Genomic DNA, 20,902 nt, shown 5'->3' with positions numbered 1-20,902 from the left:
ACATCAGAAGGATCACTCTGGCAGTGAATTTGTTGCCAAAGACCCAGAGTTGACTTGCGGACCGAGAGAGTTGGATGGGCCGTGGGATCCCAGGAGTATGTGTAGTTGAGGCAGGTGGAAGGATGAATGTGGTGGTCAGGAGACACTCAAGACCATGGCTAAGGACACGGGAGCCATCCTCAAAGCCATGGGGTCAAACAGGAAGGAGGCCATGTAGGTGAGAATGGAAGGAGCTGGCCCAGAGAGAGCAGCCATAGAGGTGGGAGGCAAACCAGAACCGGCCGCCGGTAGAGGGTGGCCAGTGCAGCAAACACTGTCATAGAGGGGTTGAGAAGGAGCCGGAAGGGGTGGCCGTGGGATTTGGGGGTCCTTGGAGGGCAGCAGCAGATGACGCAGGAAGGGCAGGCCCCGTCACCCCCGCCGTGACCTGCACAGAAGCCTCAGGGTGCAGGAAGGGGCTCAGGGAGGCCACAAGCAGCCTGGCTGTTCATCCCCAGCTTCTCCCCCGCCCCCTTTGTCTGCCTGGCGCTCTGGGTGGGCATGCGCGGGGAGGCTGGCCCACTGCCAGCACTTCTTCCTGCTGCCGCGACAGGAGGGAACTGGCCCTAATTGAGCCTTTGTTGAACCTCCCACAGAGCCCTGGGCACTGAACACAGCGGGGTCTCTGACTCTGTGAACTCCCAGCCAGAATCCCACAAAGTAAAATTGCAGAGGCAGGTCCCACACGCTGCTGCTGCCCGGCCACACTTCTGTACCCCGTGTTGTCCTGACTCCGGCTACTCCCCGCACCCCCGGTTGACATCCTGCCCCTCCTTCGGGCCCCAGCTCAGAAGCCATCTCTCAGTGAAGACTTTTAGGGTGTGCCTGTTAGAATGGATCCCCTTTAATAACCAGGCTCTTCTTCTGCACTTCAGACAATGGCGTGAATTTTGTGAACATGCCCTCGCTTAGTCTTCACCAGAACCCTGCGACGTGGTTGCGTTACCCCTTTCACAGAGAAGAAAACAGGCTCAGAGACATTAGGCAACCGAGGTTTCCACAGCTAGAGACCCAGAGCTGGGATTCTCACCCAGGCTGGAGGCTACCAAAGCCCGCGCCCTGCACCGCTCAGGCCCCTCCTGGGCCTGCCAGTGCCCGCGGGAACAGAGAAATGTGCAAGTCCAGTCTTGCCTCCTGTGATCATGGCTTTCGCCTCCGGCTCTTGTTTTTCAGCCAGGGGGTCTCAAGGATGAGCGACCGCCAAGGTTTGCCCGGCACATTGCAGGTTATAAAGCTCTATGTCATCCGTGATCTCCTTGTCTTTGCTTGAACCCCATGCGTGGTTTTTTAAATTTTAATTTTATTGTTTGTTTGTTTGTTTTTAAGACTCCATGCCCAACACGGGGCTTGAACTCACGACCCTGAGATCAAGAGTCTTATGCTGTACTGACTAAGCCAACCAGGCACCCCTGAGTGATTTTTTTTTTTTTTTTAAAGAAAGACCGCACTGTATCCTGGACTGAACTCAGCGTCTTTTCCTGCCCCCCTGTTCTCCCCCAGCTTCTCTGTCCCTCCCACCCCCAAGCCAGAAATCTGGACATCATCCTCACACCTTTCTTTCCTGTACCCCTACAGCCAGCCTGTCAGTCACCAGGGCTAAAGAGACTGCCCCCAAATGTCTTTCAAGCCCGCAGCCCCTCTAGTGCAAGCCTCAGTGTCTCACCCAGAGCACTTCATGAGTGTCCTGATGGGCACGTGGAAGTGTGTGCCATCCCCGGCCATGCCAGCCTGACATGCCATTGCACTTTAACAGGTGCCGTTCCCACCACGGAGTGTGCCCTTCCCCGCCCTTTCCTCTCGCCGTGCCAAGGCTCTCGGTTTCCTCCTCTCTCCCGGGGGTCACCCCATCTGCTCCCCCTGGCATAACCCCTGATGACTGTCCCCACAGTCTTCCACCAAAAGCTTGCGGACCACCATCGGTGAGGCCTTCGAGCGGCTGCACCGGCTACTGCGCGAGCGGCAGAAGGCCATGCTGGAGGAGCTGGAGGCCGACACGGCCCGCACGCTAACCGACATTGAGCAGAAAGTCCAGCGTTACAGCCAGCAGCTGCGCAAGGTGCAGGAGGGGGCCCAGATCCTGCAGGAGCGGCTGGCCGAAACCGACCGACACACCTTCCTGGCTGGGGTGGCCTCCCTGTCCGAGCGGTACGTGCCCGCCACGGGCTGCCTTCCCCAGACGGGCATCCCGTCCCCAGCCTGTGTGGGGAGATGGCCCTGGAGGCAGATGGGGTGGTTAGCAGAGAATTCATTCACTCACATCTTCATCAGACAGTTACGGGGCATTGGCTGTGTGCCAGAGCCTGGTCTAAGGCTTTATGTGTTTCTATTGTTCTATATGTGATAAGTAGAATCATAGAATATTACTTACAGTACAATGTTATTTATGTTATAGTACAAGTATATATTATAGTCTTTATAATAACATTGATATTATTGATAATAAATAATATTTATATTATTATAATCCTATTAGCTCCCTTGCTGTCATCTCCATTTCACACGTGTAGAAACAGGCACAGAGAAGCTACGTCAATTGGCCGAGGCCCCTCATCTAGTATATGACAGAGCCAGGATTCAACTCCAGGTCTCTCTTGTCCCATCGCCACCGTTAGAAATAATAACACTTAATTATCGGTCTGTTGATGACCAATACTGACAGGCAACATCACGTATTTGGTGTTGACCGTGAGCCAAGCACGGTGATAAGCATTGTACATACATGACGCCATGTAATCCTCACCACAAGCCTAGGAGGCAGGTGCTATCATAGCACCCATTTGAAAGATAAGGAAACTGAGGCTAGGAGAGGTAGGAAGTGGCACAAGCAGGCACTTGAACCTGGGGCTGGCAGACTTTAAATACACGGCTTTGCTCCCTGTCAGCTGCCCTGAATGTGGCTGTGGGGCCCCCCGTGTGTTGGGACAGAAATCCGGCCCCCAATGCAGCCTGCTCTCCCACTTTCCTTCCAGGCTTAAAGGGAAAATCCATGAGACCAATCTGACTTACGAAGACTTCCCGACCTCCAAGTACACAGGCCCCCTGCAGTACACCATCTGGAAGTCCCTGTTCCAGGACATCCACCCAGGTAAGGCCCTTCCTGCCAGTTACCAACAGGGCCGACGAAGAGGCAAGGGTTATTCTGGGCAGGAGCTAAGGGGGGGTTACATCCCAGCCCAGCTGCCTGCTCTAATCACAGCCTGGGGGCAGGGCAGAGGGATGAGAAGAGTTTCTTGCTGAGCACCTACTGTGTTCCAGGGCTCGTGCTGGGCACCTGCGTAATCACTCAGCTCAGTGAGTCCTCCTACAACCATGAGGTCGGTTCCATTAGTGTATCCATTCTCCAGATGAAGAGACTGAGGCGTTGGACAGTTCATTCATCCATCCTATACATTCAGCACATATCAAACCCCCTACTTCACACCAGGTGCTAGTCTAAGTGTTGGAGATGTAGCCGTAAGCAACACAGGCAAAAGGTCCCTGCCTTTGTGGATCTTACATCATAAGGAGAGAGAAAATAAAAGTAAATAAGTAAAATCCATAGTTCATTAGATAAGGATAAAAGATAAGGAAGGGAGCGAGGGGATGTTAAGGTAGGATAGAGATTTTAGGTGGAGGACCCAGTTAGAAGATCTCACCGAGAAGGAAGCATAGAAGTAAAGGCCTGGGGGCAGCTGGGAGGCTCACTCAGTTGGGCGTCTGACTCTTGATTTCAACTCAGGTCGTGATCTCACAGTTTGTGGAGTTGAGTCCCACATTGAGCTCTGCACTGACAGTGTGGAGCCTGCCTGGGATTCTCTCTCTCTCCCTCCCTCTCTCTGCCCATTCTTTCTCTCTCTCACTTCCCCGACTTTCTCTCAAAAATAAATAAATACTGAAAAAAAAAAGAAGAAGAAGTAAAGGCCTGAAGGAAGAAGGAGAGTGATCCATGCAGGTTTCTGAGGGAAGAGTGTTCCTGGAGGTGGGGATAGCAAGTACAAAGGCCCTGAGGCGGAGCAAGCCTGACATGTACAAGGAACAGTGAGGAGACTCATGTGGCTAGAGTAGAAGAGAGTAGAGGTGAGGAGGTCAAGGAGGCAGCAGTGGCCAGCCCGTGAGGGCCTACAGGCCAGCGTGAGAACTTCAGATTTCACGCTGAGTGAGATGGGAGCCGTTGGAGGGTTTGGGGACAGGCAGTGACGTGAGCTTAACTTCCTTGCGGCTCCCTCTTGCTGCTGGGTTGAGACCGGACTGAAGGGGATGGAGGGTGGAGGCTGGGAAACTGGGTAGGAGGCTACCACAATACTGCGAGGTGATGGTGGCTTGGAGCAGGGTGATGGCAGTGGAGGTAGAAAGGAGTGATCAGATTTAAGATATATTCTGAAGGGAGAGCCAACAGGATTTGCTAATGAATGGGAGAGAACTGGGGTGGGAGAGAAAGAAGACAAGGAAACTACAGCGATTTGGGCTGAGGTGCCTGGAAGGACAGAGCTGTAAGCGTGTGAGGTCTGCAGTACCGATGAGATGTCCAAGTGCGGGTGTAGAGAAGGCAGTTGGGATGACATGTGCAGTACAGGACAAGGGTCAGGGCAGTGTCGGCATCGCGTGGACAGTATTTGATGAGCCTAGGTGAGATCACCTAGAAAGTGAGAGTGGAGAGAAGAGAGATGAAGTCACTCTAAACTTTGGAGCCCTGGGGCACTCCTAGAGGTTAGGGACAGGAGGGAGACCCAGCCAAGAGGACCAGGAAGAGAAGTGGGAGGGGAACCTGGGTGAGTCCTGGAAGCCAAGTAGAGAGTGGCTAATGGCAACAAAGGCCGCTAAGCCAAGTGAGAGAACCCGGAACTGACTGTTCTCTGGCAACATGGAGGTCTTCAGTGACAAGAGCTTTGGTGGAGCCACAGGGGCATAAGCCGGATAGGAAGCTGTCCGAGAGAGAGAAAGGGACATGAGGCATCTGGGTGGCTCAGTCAGTTGATTTGATTTGGCTGAGCATCCAACTTGATTTCAGCCCAGGTCATGATCCCAGGGTCGTGGGATCGAGCCCTGCATTGGGCTCCAGGCTGAGCGTGGAGCCTGCTTGGAACTCCCCCCCTCTCCACACCCCACCCCGCCTTCGCTCATGCTTGCTTGCACACGCACTCCTCTCTAAAAATTAAAAAAAGAGAGAATGGGAGGGGAGCGAGTGGAGACAGTGCTTTCAAGGAGTTTTATTTAAGGGAAGGAGCGAGAAGGCGGCAGAGGCTGTTGAAGGTGGGAGAAGTAACAGCCTATCTGTGGGTGATGAGAAAGACCCAGTGGCAAAACCGAGGATGCAGGGCAGAGAGAGGTGCTGCAGGGACAGCCAGGAGTGGGGTCTGCTGCTGCCTCTTCTGACGGCTCATCTTCAGGAGCCCAGAGGAGGGAGAATAAATGGGCAGTGGTGGGAGCTTGAGGGAACGCTCTGCCCATAGCCTCCCCTTTCCCAGCGAGGTAGGAAGCAAGGTCATCCGCTGAGATGATGATGGGCGAGAGGAGGTAATGGGAGGTTTGCTGGGAGAGAAGGTCTGAACAGGTTTCTAGTAGAGTGAGTAGACCCTGGGACCCGAAATCATACAACCTACAAAGGCACCACGTCCTTTAGAGGTAAGACAAGGATATAAAGGAGAATCCTCCCTCAGAGGTCGGCACTATTATTATCCTCATTTTTTCAGATGAGAAAGCAGGCACAGAGCTGTTAGGAACACATGTCTGAACCGGGTGCTGAAGGCTGATGGCTTTGCCACTCGGGGAAGGCTGGGGCCTGGTGGTGCCTCCAGACTGTCCCCAGTGTGGGGAGCTGCATGGGCAAAGGCAGTGGGGGAGGAGCATGAATGAACCCAGGATGCTTATGATCGGGCCTTCCAGGTAGGGATGGAGAGAGGCTGAAGGCACCACTGAGCGTGTGAATGCTGGACAGAGATGGGGGTCCCCTGTAGGTGGCTGAGGACCACACTTGATGTATCAATACTGATTTCCCAGGAGTGAAGGGACAGCTCCTGGTACTTTTTTTTTTATTAATTTTTTAAAAAAATATTTATTTTTAAAAAAATTTTTTTTATGTTTATTTGTTTTTTGAGAGAGAGGGGCAGACTGCAAGCAGGGGAGGTGCAAAGAGAGAGACAGAGAGACAGCACAGAGACAGAATCAGAAGCAGGCGCCAGGTTCTGAGTCGTCAGCACAGAGCCCAACGTGGGGCTCAAACTCACAAACCATGAGATCATGACCTGAGCCAAAGTTGGATGCTTAACTGACTGAGCCACCCAGGCGCACCCCCCCCCCAAAAAAAATTATTTATTTTTGAGAGAGAGAGTGTGTGAGGAGGGGAGGGGCAGAGAGAAAGGGAGACACAGAATCTGAAGCAGGCTCCAGGCCCCAAGCTGTCAGCACACAGCCCGACGTGGGGCTCAAACTCACAAACTGTGAGATCATGACCTGAGCCGAAGTCAGACACTTCACCAACTGAGCCACCCAGGCACCCCATTCCTGGTACTCTTAAATCTGGATCTGTGCCTAGTCTGGGGAAGGGCGCATTTTCCAGCAGACTGGGGGAACTCTGGGTTATCCTCTTGGGGTCCTTCTGGCCTCTATGTGCTCCTAGACGTGGAGGGACCTCCACACTGAGACCCAGCAGGATGAGGGCCACACATGGGTGAAACAGCATAACTCAAGGAGGCAAGAAGCGCGTCCCCCACCATTGACCCAGGGCAGCCCCTCGGGCGGCTTGTCTCAGGAGCTCTATTTGTCTCAGCTGCCACCTGCTGCATCCTTGTGACAGCGTAGAGAGGCAATCCAGGGACCTCAGCCTGACAATCCAGGCCCTATAAGACCTGGGCCCTGCCATTCTCTCATTCTCCCCTCCACATCATACTCAGCCACACCGAACCATCTTCAGGTGTTAAATGAGCCATATTCTCCCTCCTCCACTTTCACACATGCTGCTCCCTTGTGCCCTCTACACAAACAGGCTTTGATGACTAACTCCTACTCCCCTTCATGTCTTAGTTTATAAACACCTCCTCTGGGAAGCCTTCCTGGATTTCTTCAGGTAGCCCGGCACTTTTCTGATCTCACTCTTTTGTCAATGTGTGTGTAGCTGTCTGTGTCGCTAGACTTTTAGCTCAGGGTCAGGCCTGGGTCTAATTCATCACTGTAGATCCCTAGAGCAGCCAGCACGGTAAATGTTTGTGGAAAAGTAAATAAAGAAATGAATGAATCCGAGTCTCAGTTCTGCTACTAGAATAAAGTAGGTACTCAGTAAGTATTTTTGAATGGAACTTGCCACACATCCTGAACAAGTCACTTCTCCTCTGAGCCTCAGTTTCCTCCTCTGTAAAATAGGGATGTTAGCCCCTTCCCAACTCCCTCACAAGTGAGTAAATGGATGTGGGAACTTGCTGGTTGCCCCAGAGCAGGGTTTCTCAACATCAGCACTATTGACATTTGGAGCTGGATAATTCCTTATTTAGGGGGCTGTCCTGTGCATGATAGGATGTTCAGCAGCATTCCTGGTATCTACCCAACTAGACGCTCCCCTCCCCAGTTTTGACAACCAAAAATGTCTCCAGACATTGTCCAATGACCCCTGCGAGGCAAATCGCCCCAGTTGAGAACCACTGACCCGGAGAAAACTGCGTGGAAGAGGGGCTGAAGGAGCAGTAGCCTGTGCCCTGAACATCCTGCCAAGGATAGCGGTCCCTGGGGAGTTCAGAGACCAGTGACCTGGTTAGCCAGGCCCCTTCCTTTGTTTGTAGGGCCTGTGAAGTCACTATGGCTCCTCTGCCAGCACCAAGGCCCTTTATGTCCAGATGGGAGGGGCAGGCGCCCCCAGGGAACTAGCCCATGGATTCTAGCAGCTTCCTGCCTGCCCTGCTTCCAGTTTGGGCTTCCTATTGGGTCATCTGAGAACTCCATTTAGCACCTGTCACTCCCCTTGCTTTGGAACCTCCACTCTCTACCCACCCCCCACCCCCTGTCCCACCCTTCAGCCGACATTGGAAACCCTCCTCCAACTGCCTGGCCTGATTGTTGCTGCCCCCAAGCACAAACTTTCTCCCCAGCCAGACCAGGTGGCCTCTGCTCCCAGGACACCAGACACTGCCCGCCTTCTTTGCTTTTACCATCTGCCTCTCCTGGGCGGCTCGCCCCTCCCCCTGCTCACCTGAATCCAGTCATTTGTGGGTTCCAGCGTGCTCACCACCTAGCTGTGTAGCCCAGGGCAAATCACTGCCCTCTCCGGGCCAGTTTTCTCCTCTGTAAAACAGGGATGGAGAAGATGTGATTTATCTCCCAGCCTAGGGATAAGAATTAAATAAAATTATCTATTTGTGATAATAATCCTGGAACTTAGTAAGAACTTGATACTTGTTTATCATTATTATAATGACAAATCAGTTGGTTCCTCAGTCTTGCTGAGCAGGCTTTCTGGAGCCACACAGAGGAAAGAACACGGTGTGACAAGGCTTTAACTCAAGTTCCAACTCTACTTCCACCCCAAGTGGCAACCTGAGCAGGCCACTTAACTCAGAGAAGTCTCCTTGGAGCCTCAGTTTCCTCTTCTGGAAAATGGGATGGTAATTTGCACTCCTGGGGCTGCTGTGGTATTCCCATGAACCAGTGGGTGTGAACGTGTTTCTCGAATGCCAGTATGTCACAGAGGGGGCCGAAGAGGTGGGAGAACTGGGGCAGCAGATTATGTAAGGGCCTGGCCAGAGGAAAGAGCTGGCAGCGTCTCCTGTCCTATCAGGCTTCTGAAGGGTCAAGCCACTGTCCTTGAGAACAAAGAGGAACCAGCCATCTGCTGCCAAGTGATAGTACTTGACTAGGGGGTTTCTCTGCTGCTTGGGCCTGTGATGTGTGGTTGAAGATGGCCAGAAGACATTTTCCTGGGGCCTCCACAGTCCATGCCCGCCCTAAATGCCTTTGACCTCGAGGTCTCAGGCTTAAATGGGCTGCTTCAATACCTGCTTTTTGTTTTTATAAAACAGTGTGTCAGGACCTAGAAAAGAGCTCTGATCTGTACTATAGTGAACCCCAGGGGACTGGTTTGTTTTGCTGAGGTCTGGCACTTCTCCCAAGGATAAAGGATGGGTGGAGGGATTGCCAGTCTCCACCCCGGACTGACGTCTCAGAGAGGGGAAAAGGTGTTGCTAGGCCCCCTTCTAGGTCTGTCTGTGGTCTGAAGGCTGTTACTCCTGCCAGCCGTCGCCTCAGGGAGGGTGGGAAGGAGGCCTGGAAGACAGAACCTCTGTTTATGAGGAGATGGGAGACCCTGGAGGTGGACCCCAGCCTGTCCTTTGGAGTGTAAAAAGCTTCTGAGAATCAGGCCACGCCCTATGCCAATAAGAATACCAGGCCCCGCCCCTAGCCCTGCCCCTGAGATGTGGAACCCAGCACCCAGTTGTCAGGCCCCACCCCCACCTAGTCCCGCCTCTACTGCCAGCACTGCCCAATGAACAGCAGGCCCCGCCCCTAGGCCCACCCAATGAGTGGCGGGCCCTGCCCTCACCCAGTCCCCTGGGCTTCCAAGCTGAGGCTCCACGCCCAAGGAGCTGGCACTCTACGCAGTCAGGATTTCCTCTGCACTGCAGGCTCATCTTTGTGGGCCCAATCTCAGAACCACTGAGAGCCCACTTGGCTGCCTCCTGGAGCGCCCTCCCCACTCATCGGTGGCACTGGAAGTGGCCCACGTTGCCCCACATTAGGCTTTAGAGTCTGGGGCTGAGCCCTCCATCTGGTGTGCTAGTGTCTCCGCCCCTCCCCCGCCCCGTCGCACGGTCCTTCTGCCCTGAGCTGCAGTTCCTGCCTGTTGCTGACCTCCTAGATCATCCTGAGCACCACACGCTCCCGCGTGGCACTCAGAACTGCCGCTGCCCACACCTTGGCTTTGTGCGTGCTCTAACCCTTCCTCTGTACACGCCTGAGTGTGACCCGCATTCCACAGCCGGGAGGAGTGGCCCATCTGTGTCTAATTAGATTTTTCTTTCCCTTGCCTCCCTTCACACATAACTTCCTACACCTCCCTCCACCTCTCACCTCCTGACCCCACTGTGGGAATTCCTACATTCCATGTGGCAGGAGCCTCTGGTTCTGACAGGCTGCCCTGTGACCGCTCGGACCACAGGGTAAAATATATGTCCACTGATCCAGTGTCTTCCTTCCCCTGACTCCCCCTCTTCCATGTCCCTGGATAGAGAATTGTGATTCCATTGACTGACCCCTCTATTCACAGGGCTAATTGTTTCCATGCATCCCTCTGAGTTCAAAGAACAGGAAAGGAGAATGTAAAATGCAAAACTAAATTTACTCCTAACAGAGCTCGTGGAAAGAGCTTGATGTGAGTCAACGGTCAGCTTTGTTAGCGGCCTTGTGAACGGGAGCACCAGTTCAGAAACTGGCCGTTGCTCCCTGTTGGTGACAGTTGCCACCACTGAGGCGTTTTATTTCTGTGCACGCGTGCAGCCAACAGAGGTGATAGGAGGAGGGGGTAAGGCTCCAGCCAAGTGTAGTCATGCTCCTGCTTCACCAGATAACGAAACCGCCAGAGAGCAGGATGAAGAAATTGTTCGCTCCTGGGTACTGGCGGCAGGATTCCTTTTCCTCACCCTTCCTCGCCTCTGTCTTGCTCTGGCCTGGAAATGGTCATCCAGGCTCAGGAAGGCCACTTCCAGGTTCTCCATCTTCTGGTTGGGCATCAGCTCCGTCACGGAGGAGAGAGTAAATAGAACCCTTGACATGAGAGTTCATGAGCCTCTGAGAGCCAGACCTGCTAAGCCAGTGTGGCCAGCCCAGGACAGGATGACCCAGCCTGTGCCACCTGTCCAAGAGAACACAAGCAAGGGCCAGTTTAATTTGGTGAGCCTTTCTGGAAACGCTCACCATGCCTGTCTCTGTGCTGGGCACCAGGCGCCCAAGGGACAGCCTATCTGCGTGGTACACAGCCCTTACCCTCCTGGTGCAAATGGTGCAAAAAGATGTGGGCACAGAAGACAATACCCCTTATATAACCAGAACACAAAATTAAGGAATTTCAGAAGAAAGAGCAACCAGGGAGCAACCACCTTCCTGTGGGCAACCAGGAAGGCTTCTCACAAGATGGGCCCTGGAGTTGAGCCTCATGCAGAGGTGATTACAACAAGCAGGGAGGAGGCAGTGGAGGGGCAGTCCGGGTGAAGGTGTTGGGGCTGCGTGTGGTGGAAGTGACGTGTGACAGGTAGAGCTGGGGCTGGATTGCACATGACCTTGCTTAGTCCTCGCCCTGCCTTTGAGTGCTGGGTGACCTGAGATTAGTCACCTCTCCTCCCTGGGTCTCATTTTCCCCATCTGTCAAGTGGAAGAGTCGGCCTAGAATCCATGGTTTTCCGCTTTTTCAGACCTGTCACCTACGTTTCATAACAAATAGTTTGCAATGTCTCAAAGGTAATAATAACCTTTCCACAACTGCACTATGTATATAAACTTGAAAAACTGTATATATACAGGTATGTATGTACATACTGTGATGACAATGTAAAGGAAAAATAGAAGGAAATGATTTATAATAAAATATTGTGTATGCCAATCTGTACATGCTCACTCACAGCCACAGTAGAAAACATAATGAAGCAGTCAGGTGCTCACACCGTAGATGAAACACGACTGTGCCTCACATATGGTCCACAACAGGTAGGTTATATGAGTCAGTGGCATTTTTCTCAGACATATACTTTCCCGAAAAGTGAACAATTCTCAGCAAAGTTCCAAACAAACCAAGTTCAGTCTCCCCTCAGTTTACATGGTAGTAATACTCAGTCTGTTAAAACTGTACAAAATGATTTCCTTCCCGGGGCACTTGGGTGGCTCAGTCGGTTAAGCATCCAACTTCAGTTCGGGTCATGATCTCCTGGCTTGTGGGTTCAAGTCCCCCCGGTAGGGCTCTGTGCTGACAGCTCAGAGCCTGTAGCCTGCTTCGGATTCTGGGTCTCTGTCTCTCTCTGCCCCTCCCCTGCTCACGTTCTCTCTCTCTCTTTCTCTCTCTCTTTCTCTATCAAAAATAAACATAAAAACTTTAAAAAAAGATTTCCTGTTTATACGTAAAAGGGAGTTAAGTTGTAACTTTAGGTCATTATAAAAATGATTTTTCATTCACATGATTGTCTGCTTGAGCATTTGAAAATTTATGGGTGGCAAAGGGGTCGTGGGACTTCCCTGTGCATTTCATTCAGGGCATTTAAAAAAAATTTTTTTTATTTTTTTAATGTTTATTTTTGAGAGAGAGACAGAATGCAAGCTGGAGAGGGGCAGAGAGAGAGGGAGACAGAATCCAAAGCAGGCTCCAGGCTCTATGCTGTCAGCACAGAGCCCGACCCGGGGCTCAAACTCACGAGCTGTGAGATCCTGACCTGAGCTGGAGTCGGATGCTTAACAGGCGCCCCTCATTCAGGGCATTTCGATGCATGGATCCCACCTACTGAGAAAACCCACACCCCACCCCACAGATTTCCTTATCCCCCAGTCCCAGGGTGATTACCAGCACCTGGGATAATCTTTAAGCTCTCTCAGTTCTGAAGTTCCCTAATTCTGGATTTCATTATGGTTTACTCAACAAACTTTTGTGGGGTGCCCACTATGTCCTTGCCCCAGGCATTGGCAACGAACAAGCAGCCACAGCTTCTGCTCCCCTGCAGCCAGGCTTAAATCTGGAAGGACTTCAGCTATCGCCCTTCCATTTTACAGAGGAGGAAGCTGAGGACCAGAGAGGGCAGGCATCACATGTGTTCAGCATCACACAGCCTCCTGGGCACCAACCAGAACCTGGCCCTCGGGGAGACACCACAGAGTGGATCCCCAACCTTCTCTCCACTTATCTTTCCTCCCTCCTCTGCCCCCTGCAGTGCCCGCCGCCCTGACCCTGGACCCGGGCACTGCCCACCAGCGCCTGATCCTGTCCGACGACTGCACCATCGTGGCCTATGGCAACCTGCACCCACAGCCGCTGCAGGACTCGCCAAAGCGCTTCGACGTGGAGGTGTCGGTGCTGGGCTCCGAGGCCTTCAGCAGCGGCGTCCACTACTGGGAGGTGGTGGTGGCGGAGAAGACCCAGTGGGTGATCGGGCTGGCCCACGAGGCGGCCAGCCGCAAGGGCAGCATCCAGATCCAGCCCAGCCGCGGCTTCTACTGCATCGTCATGCATGATGGCAACCAGTACAGCGCCTGCACCGAGCCCTGGACGCGGCTCAACGTCCGCGACAAGCTCGACAAGGTGGGCGTGTTCCTGGACTACGACCAAGGCCTGCTCATCTTCTACAACGCCGACGACATGTCCTGGCTCTACACGTTCCGCGAGAAGTTCCCGGGCAAGCTCTGCTCCTACTTCAGCCCGGGGCAGAGCCACGCCAACGGCAAGAACGTGCAGCCGTTGAGGATCAACACGGTCCGCATCTAGGACGGCGCAGGGAGCCCACAGGGGCCACCTGGGCCACGGCCACCAGCAAGAGCTCTGCCCAGGGGACAGAGGCCAGGACTCTGGTCCAGTGTAGCCCCCACACCCCGTGAGGCCTCGGGCTGGGTGTTTACCCTTCAGCCTCCATTTCCCTTCTATATTGGTGGTCATGCTCCATGATTCTTAAACGCCATCAGCATTGATGTCCTGTAGTTCTGACCTTGATGGGGAGGCAGCTTTGGTCCCAGGATGTGACATGGCTTCTCCTCAGGGCGGCCCCTGCCCAGCCCTCATCCCCATCCTCTGGGCGGCGGGGATGGGGAGCTTCTCCCTGTCTCCCTCCTGCCCACATGCCCTGACCTCAGGATGTGTCAAGAGTCTTGCCGGCAGTTGGCAGCCTGAAAGATACATGAAACCCACTTATGCTTCCAGGTCTAAGACTTGCCCGGCACCCCACCGTGGGCCATTTGACCCTTGATCCCAGCCCACAGTGGACACAGGCTGTAGCTGGTCCTAGGGTTCCCGAGAACCACCTCTCCTTCTACCTCTGGACCAAGAGCTTTATGGTTCCTGTTTCTCCCACTGACCTGCAGGTAGAGATGATGCTGTGGCCTGTGGGAGGCACCCGGTCACTGAACCCATGTGTTACGGTCACTGTGCCACCAACTTCCAGCCCGCGGGTCTAAAATCAGGATGATGGCACGCGAGGCTGATGCAGAGCCCGGTAGCCTAAAAGCAGCTGCAGGACACGCATCACTGGGTGATGGAGGTCCCCAGAGGCTTAAATAAGGGTCCAAACCGGCCTCTGTGACCAGGCTTAGGGTGCGGGGAGGCTGAGGGGAACAGTTGTCTCAGGCAAGCACTGGGACAGGCTGTTGGCTGGGACTTCCCATCAGGCTTGGCGTCTGTCTCAGTTAGGATCCTGTTGCAGAAAACAAGAGCTGCTTTAGCTAGTTTAATTTGACAGCATTTATTATCACATCCCTGATTTGCAAAATCATTGGAAGGGCTGGAGGAGCAGACTCCTTGCTGAATTTCCAGGAACAACTTGCGGCTCCCACCTGCAGGAAGCCACTGCATCAGGAAGCTGCTGACCGCAGAACTGTGTTCCCTCCACTACTGGCCGGGCCGGCAAATAGGTGTCCTGAGGCCTGCCTCTGTCCCACTCAGTTTAGTTCTCAAATCCAAATCTCTGTGAGGGATACTGTTGGGGAAACATAAATCAGATCCAGAACTTTGGCGGCAAGGGTGCCTGGGAAACGTAGTTTTCTTTCTTCTCACTGCAGCCATGCAAAAAGGCCCGGAAGGATGTTTAGGTGTTGAACAAGCCCATCCACGGTTTTTGTCACTGGAGTTCACCTCCAGGCCTTGGCTTTGAAGCAGCAGAGCCTCCACGTGTCCTGCTCCGTGGCCTTGTCCCTGCCCGAGGGCAAGAGCCCAAGAGGTGGATCTATCCACAGCACTGGCCGAATGTCTCAAGCCTTCACTTCGCTCTCTAGTCCTGGAGCCTAGATTCCGAGCTTGTGGGGTCCCTGACCACCCTCATCCCAAAGGAGCCAGACTAGCTGAACTTGGGGGGCTCCCACCTCACAACTGCTGCCCATTGGGGTCCCCCATGGGCAGGAGGAATCCTCATTCTCACCTCACCCCTTCATCTACCAGAAGCTGGGCCACCCCCAGCAGTATTTTTATTTTAAATGTTTCCCATTTTGTGAGTTATGATGAATTTGTATTAAATTAAAGTTACAGAATGTCAGTGGTCAGTTCTATTCATTTTGACAAAGGCCTGCCTTTTCTGTCCCAGGTGGTATTCATGTATTAACATGGCTAATCCACAAAGCAAACCTACTGGGTATGTAATATTATGCCCACTTTACAGAGGTGGAAAATGAGGTTCAGAGAGAAGACATGACTTGCCCACAGTCCCAAGTCCGTGCTGGGAAGCAGTGGAACTTGGATTAGAACGGAGTTCTAGGGGCGCCTGGGTGGCTCAGTCAGTTAAGCATCCAACTTCGGCTCAGGTCACGATCTCACTGTCCGTGAGTTCGAGCCCCGCGTCGGGCTCTGTGCTGACAGCTCGGAGCCTGGAGCCTGCTTTACAGTCTGTGTCTCCCTCTCTCTCTGACCCTCCCCCGTTCATGCTCTGTCTCTCTCTGTCTCAAAAATAAATAAAAACGTTTAAAAAATAATAATAAAAAAAAAAAGAACAGAGTTCTAAAGCCAGCACTCACATCACAACTTACTTGTCAGGGAAGACTGGCAGTCTGCCTGGAAGAGGGGGTCATGGCAGCCTTGAGAGCAGAGGGGAGCTCATGAGACAGTGCCATGGTCTCTTGAATTCTATAAGAGTGCCTGGCCTTGAATCTGAGCTCCATTCCTGTGTGACTTTAGAGAAATGGCTTAGCCTCTCTAGGCCTCAGTTTTTCCACAGAGAAAATGAGGGTAATAACACCCATCTCATATGATTTATTGATAAGCTGCTAAATGCAGTGCACTTAGGGAGGTCCTGCCTCCCACTCTACCTGTCTCCGGGAGTCAGTGCCCTAAGACACCTGACCTTAAGGAGTCTATCTTCCTCCTTATGCCTTGTGTGGAGTGTGGGACTACCTAAGCCAGAAATGTCCCCAGGTCTGCTGTGTACAGGGAGGTCCATCCTACCTCTGACTCATGGGGAAGGAGTCTGACCAGGAGTCAGGCAGGGCCCTGCATATGGACAGATGAGCTGTGTACACTCTAAGTGGCAAAGCCCTGGGCCCCCCACAGCTGAGGAACAGGAGTCCTGAGCCTAGTCTTAGTTCTGTGCTGACTCATTTTGTACCCTGAGGGCCCTTTCCTCAGTCTCCTCCCCTGCAGATGAAGGGGGTTACACTGGATGCTCCCTGAGGCTCCAGATGGATCTTCGCCTATACCTGGAGCTGGAGAGAGAGGAGAAGGAACCACCCCAGTTGTTGAATTGCTTGGAGTTCTAGAAAAAGGGCCATGAACAAGGATTGGGGGGATTGGCAGGAGCAGAAGGAAAGGTCTCTGATCGGCTGATGGAGAGCACCCAGTTTGGGGGGAGGTGATTTTGAGACTAAAGTATCCCCAACCCGCCTGCCCCACTGGATGCCCCAAAGCCATGTCCCTCCATCTTTGCTCAGTGCATCTGTCTTCTGGGGAGGCAGTACCCCCTCCACAGTCCTTCTTACCCTTCCCCTACTCAGCCTTGGCACAAGGTCCAAGAAGTGGTGGCCACTTCCCGGTATTTACTCTCCACTTCCTAGCGTCTGGGAGTAACTGTAGGGAGCTAATTTGCACACCTAACTTGGGACTCTGGGAAATCAGTGCATCTCCCTGGCTCCATACCATTGTGCATTTGTGCAATTGTGAGTCGAGCCTCAACTGCAAGGCAAGGCTCATGTGTCTCTCAGGGTCCAAAGAATTCATGAATGAAGGAATCTGGAGTTGTCAGGCTGAATGATACCAGGAATCCCCCATTTAACACAGGCAAGCAAAGAGGGGAGGCAAAGGCATCTCAGCATTGGGGAGGAAGGAGGGATCAACAAAGGTCTTACCCAGAGCAGGAGAGAACTGATAGGAGGACAGTATCCCTATCTGGATCCCAGGCAAAGTGCTGTTACTTATCTAATATCAAGACAAGCCCATGAGGTTGGTATCATTATCTGAGTGTTTGGTGGAGAAACATGACCTCCCAGGGGATCCACAGCCAGTACTCAACAGAGCTGCAAACAGACCCAGGCCCATCCAAAGCTAAAACCAAACTCTTCTCTGGACCTCCTGGGAAATGCTTCTCAACTTTGAGGACCACTTCAGTGACAGGCAGGGGACACCAAAACTGTGATCTCCCTTGGGGTTCAAAGTGGGACTTTAACCCTGGCTCCATTCCATTGTGCATTTGTGTAATTGTGAGTCAAGCCTCAACTTCAAACCAAGCCTCATGTGTCTCTCAGGGCCAGGGGTAGACTCAAGAAGGCACTAGGTGACCCTAAGCAGGTCCTTCTCTCTCTCCTTGGGCCTCAGTTTCCCCATCTCTATTGGGGAGGGACTAGGAATCTAGTTAATTGATTGCCAAGGTTCTGGCTCTGATTGGCCAGGGTTCTGTAAGCCTAATGCAGGGTTTGTCCTAGTCAGAACCTAACAAGGCCATTCACTCTGGGTCTTTCTCTCTGGGGTGGCAGCAGGAACAGAAAACAACAGAGATGACGTCTCTTGGCAGCACAGAGCTCAGCCAGAGAGGTCGTCCCCAGAGGCTGACAGCTCACACCTGGGCAGCATTCCCGGCTTCCTCTCATCCTGCCTGGGTCCTGACTCTGTTCACCATCCCCAAACACTTCACTAGGAGGTCAGCCACGAAGGGCCATGTCACAGGCTTAAATGAAGGGGGCTTGGAGAGGAGTGGGGTTGGTTGGGGGGTGGGAGGGAGGGGGAGTAGTGGGTGCTGGCCAAGGTGCTGAATCATCATTATTGCCCACCCGGGAGTGGTTATTTCTCCTTCCTCTGGGACACCCACGATTCTACTCTGTCTCCCTGGGAATCCTGACCCACCCTTGAAGAAAGGGTGATGGGAAACACAGTAGAAACAGAGATAGAAAGAAAGAGAGATGCAGTAAGGAGGCATAGCCTCCAAAAAAAAATAGCAGGAAAGGATACTTTTATTTTGAAATGTGTTCATTTTCCTTTGTTTTTCCTTTTATCTGGATGAAATGACAGTATGTTTGTTTTTGTTTTACAGTGGGTACAGAATAAAAGTCTTTTATCTTCTTTCACAAATTTGACAGTTCTATTATATTTCTGACTATTTCAGAATGCCCCCCCACTCACCCCGGGAATTAGATGAAGTATGGGAAGGAATGCCACTTTGGACCAGAGGCCTAGGGGCTTCCTACTTTGATGTCATGACAAGGGGGACCTTTCCAGAGGCTGGGTCCAGGGGCACAAAGCCCAATTCCTGTTGAGTTCCCCAAAACTGTGGTCCTGAGTGTGATCAAGCCTGGATGCCAATGGGGCCTGGGGGATCCTGAGGCCCAGAGAGGGTTGATTCCTAGCTCAAAGGCATGTAGCACATGGCAGAGCCAAGACCTGATGTCCTGGTTCCCAATCAGTACACAGGAGAGGAAGAACAGCCAGCTGAGAAGGCCCCGCCTAGGCAAGGAAAAGGAGCACAGAGGACCAGCTGGAAGGGGGCTGGAGCAGGGCTGAAGAGGGAGGCGCTCAGAGAAGGATCTCATGTCTAAGGTCAGCAGGGGTGGAGAGGTACCCTCAGTCAGCACCTGCACCCCTCAGAGAGGAGGAGAGAACAAAGGGGTCACAGGGTTGGGAAGTCCTCTCTGCGATGGAGACAACCCAACTGAACATGTCAGTAAGCATCACAGGATGGCTGCTGAGAGACCACTGACATCAACTTTACAGAGAAGAAAACTATGACCCAAATGAGAAGACACCAGCCTGTGGGCCATAGCCAGGCCTGGCCCAGGCCTCCTGCCTCCCCGCCATGTGCTCTTTCCACACAACCTTCAATCTCCCCTCAGTGGATTCTGGTGCCTCCTCCCACCCCTGGGGAACCCGGAGCCTGAGCAGAAGGAAAAAGGGAGTGGCCATGGCCCCCACAGCCCTGGGCACCAGAAGCGGAGTGCCTTTCTCTGTCCTTTTCCCCAAGAACAAGGGACAGTTAGCCTGGACCCTAATCCCCTTCTCCAGGGCAAAGCCAGTTGGTGCCTGCCTACACCTGGGACCTCCTTTGCTGGCAACACAGTCTGGAGCCAGAATCAGCCACAGTAGGAACAAAGTCACCTGGGTAGCTGCTGGACCCACGGGGAGTTCCAAGTAAGTGAGGACATCAGGGGCGATAGCCCAAGGGAGTCCCCTGATTCCATGGCACGAGAGTTAGCCCTGGGACTTCGGTGATTTAGAGGTTTTGGAATTTTTTTCCTAGGGAAGGGACTTTTGCCCCCTCACACCCTGTAGGCTGAGCCGCTGGGCCTGCTTCCTCTGTCTACCACAAACCCCAGGCAGAAGCCCCTCCCTCACCAAACTGCCAGATCTACAAACCAGGAATGAGGTCCTGGGGCCCAGCAGCAATGTTCTTGCCACTGGGAGAAGGGAGATGCAGATAAGGGCTCCAGGAGGTCCCAGAAAAAGCAGAGCTGGCTGGACATGTGTGCATCTCACGGGTGTGGAATGCAGGGTCGAGACCTGGGAGAGCCTTGCTAAACCAGGAGTGGACTCTGGCTCCATCCCTGACTCTCCAGTGACCCTGGACAGTCCCCTTCATCTCCACCTTAAGAGTGTTCATTCTTCATTGGTTCCACAAAAGGGATGGGTAGCCCTGGGTGATGGGGCAAACTCGAGTTCTAAGGTTCTAGCTTGAGGCTGTCTCGGGGAGATTGCCCCACATTGCCCACCCCTTCACCCTCCCTCTTCCTCTGTCACACTCCTTCCTCCATCAAAACACACCCTCCTGTGCTCCTCAGGATAACTGGCTTATGGTTCGAGATGCTGCCCCCTTCCCATCCTCTGTGCATTCATAATAGAGCCACTTCTGAAAGAGTAGCCAGAGGTGGGATTTCAGGGACCACACCAAGCAGGTAGGCAAAAGTTTATAGGGGAGGTAGAAAGAAAGAGGGGGCTTTTTGAAAATGACTCTATTCGGGCAGCACGAGAGCAGCTGTTACTGGCTGGGCACAGAGCTGGCTAGCAGTGGCAGTGGCCCCCGTCTACCTGGCCAATGCAAGCGCTGCTTTTGGCCCAGCCTTCAGGCATCACTCCCTGTCCCCAACACCCCTACACAGGGTGCTGGCCATGACATGGCTTTTCCATTTCCAGGGGCTGCCTGTGGAAGAGAGAAAGACTGCATATAATGGTGGAAGGAGAGCACTCAGAATATTAGGATCCCAAATGGAGCATGTTAAGCATGCTTTGGTCCTTAATACCTCTGCTTCTGTCATACTCATCCCCCTGCCTGGAATGCCCTTTCCCTCCTTTTTTCCTCCTGTGGAAATCGTATTCGTCCTTCATCCACCCAAGGTGCAGCTCTCCCAGGCTTTCAGACCTAGAAGAACTCAATCTCCCACCATCACGAACATCTTGAGGCAGGGATCACATACCCCGGCTCTGCCCACTGGGTGCAGAGATGGGCTCAAGAAATGCTTGCTGGCTGGAACTGGCTAGTGCCAAAGCTGGATCTTGAAGCCACCCCAGCTCCAAGTTGGGGGGCAATCTTAGAGACCAGAGAAATCTCCTCCCTAAAGATGCTTGGATGAAAACTGAGCCCACAGGGTGAGCCCACTGTCCTGCCCCCCATCCCAGCCAGATTCCACACTGGGAGAACCAGAGAGAGCCAGCAAAGACCAGAAATGTTGTTTGATTGTTTGCCTTTTTAAAAAATTACAAAAGAACTTACCCTCATTGTTTAACAATTCAAATAAATGAAAGACTATAAAGCAGAAAACT

The 20,902-nt window shown here is 52.9% G+C and overlaps 2 protein-coding genes across 5 annotated transcripts in view; one reads left to right on the top strand and one right to left on the bottom strand.

Annotated features, from left to right (window-relative positions):
- Positions 1-15,209, top strand: part of TRIM62 (tripartite motif containing 62) — a 30,948-nt gene extending 15,739 nt beyond the window's left edge. For all 3 annotated transcript variants that reach the window (XM_030324401.1, XM_030324399.1, XM_030324402.1), the window contains 3 exons: positions 1,928-2,184; positions 3,009-3,124; positions 12,906-15,209. In XM_030324401.1, the coding sequence (XP_030180261.1) occupies positions 1,928-2,184; positions 3,009-3,124; positions 12,906-13,456 (924 nt within the window). In that variant the 3' untranslated portion in view covers positions 13,457-15,209. The remainder of the gene's footprint in view (positions 1-1,927; positions 2,185-3,008; positions 3,125-12,905) is intronic.
- Positions 10,362-20,902, bottom strand: part of AZIN2 (antizyme inhibitor 2) — a 57,111-nt gene continuing 46,570 nt past the window's right edge. Inside the window, exon 9 of one of the 2 annotated variants that reach the window (XM_030324405.1) lies at positions 10,362-10,849. In XM_030324405.1, the coding sequence (XP_030180265.1) occupies positions 10,675-10,849 (175 nt within the window). In that variant the 3' untranslated portion in view covers positions 10,362-10,674. The remainder of the gene's footprint in view (positions 10,850-20,902) is intronic. The other variant, XM_030324412.1, reaches the window with a different exon arrangement.

The sequence above is a fragment of the Lynx canadensis genome, chromosome C1 (assembly GCF_007474595.2).
Source record: "Lynx canadensis isolate LIC74 chromosome C1, mLynCan4.pri.v2, whole genome shotgun sequence".
NCBI lineage: Eukaryota > Metazoa > Chordata > Mammalia > Carnivora > Felidae > Lynx > Lynx canadensis.
Note: the sequence above shows the minus strand (reverse complement) of the source record. Positions and strands in the feature narration are given on the sequence as shown.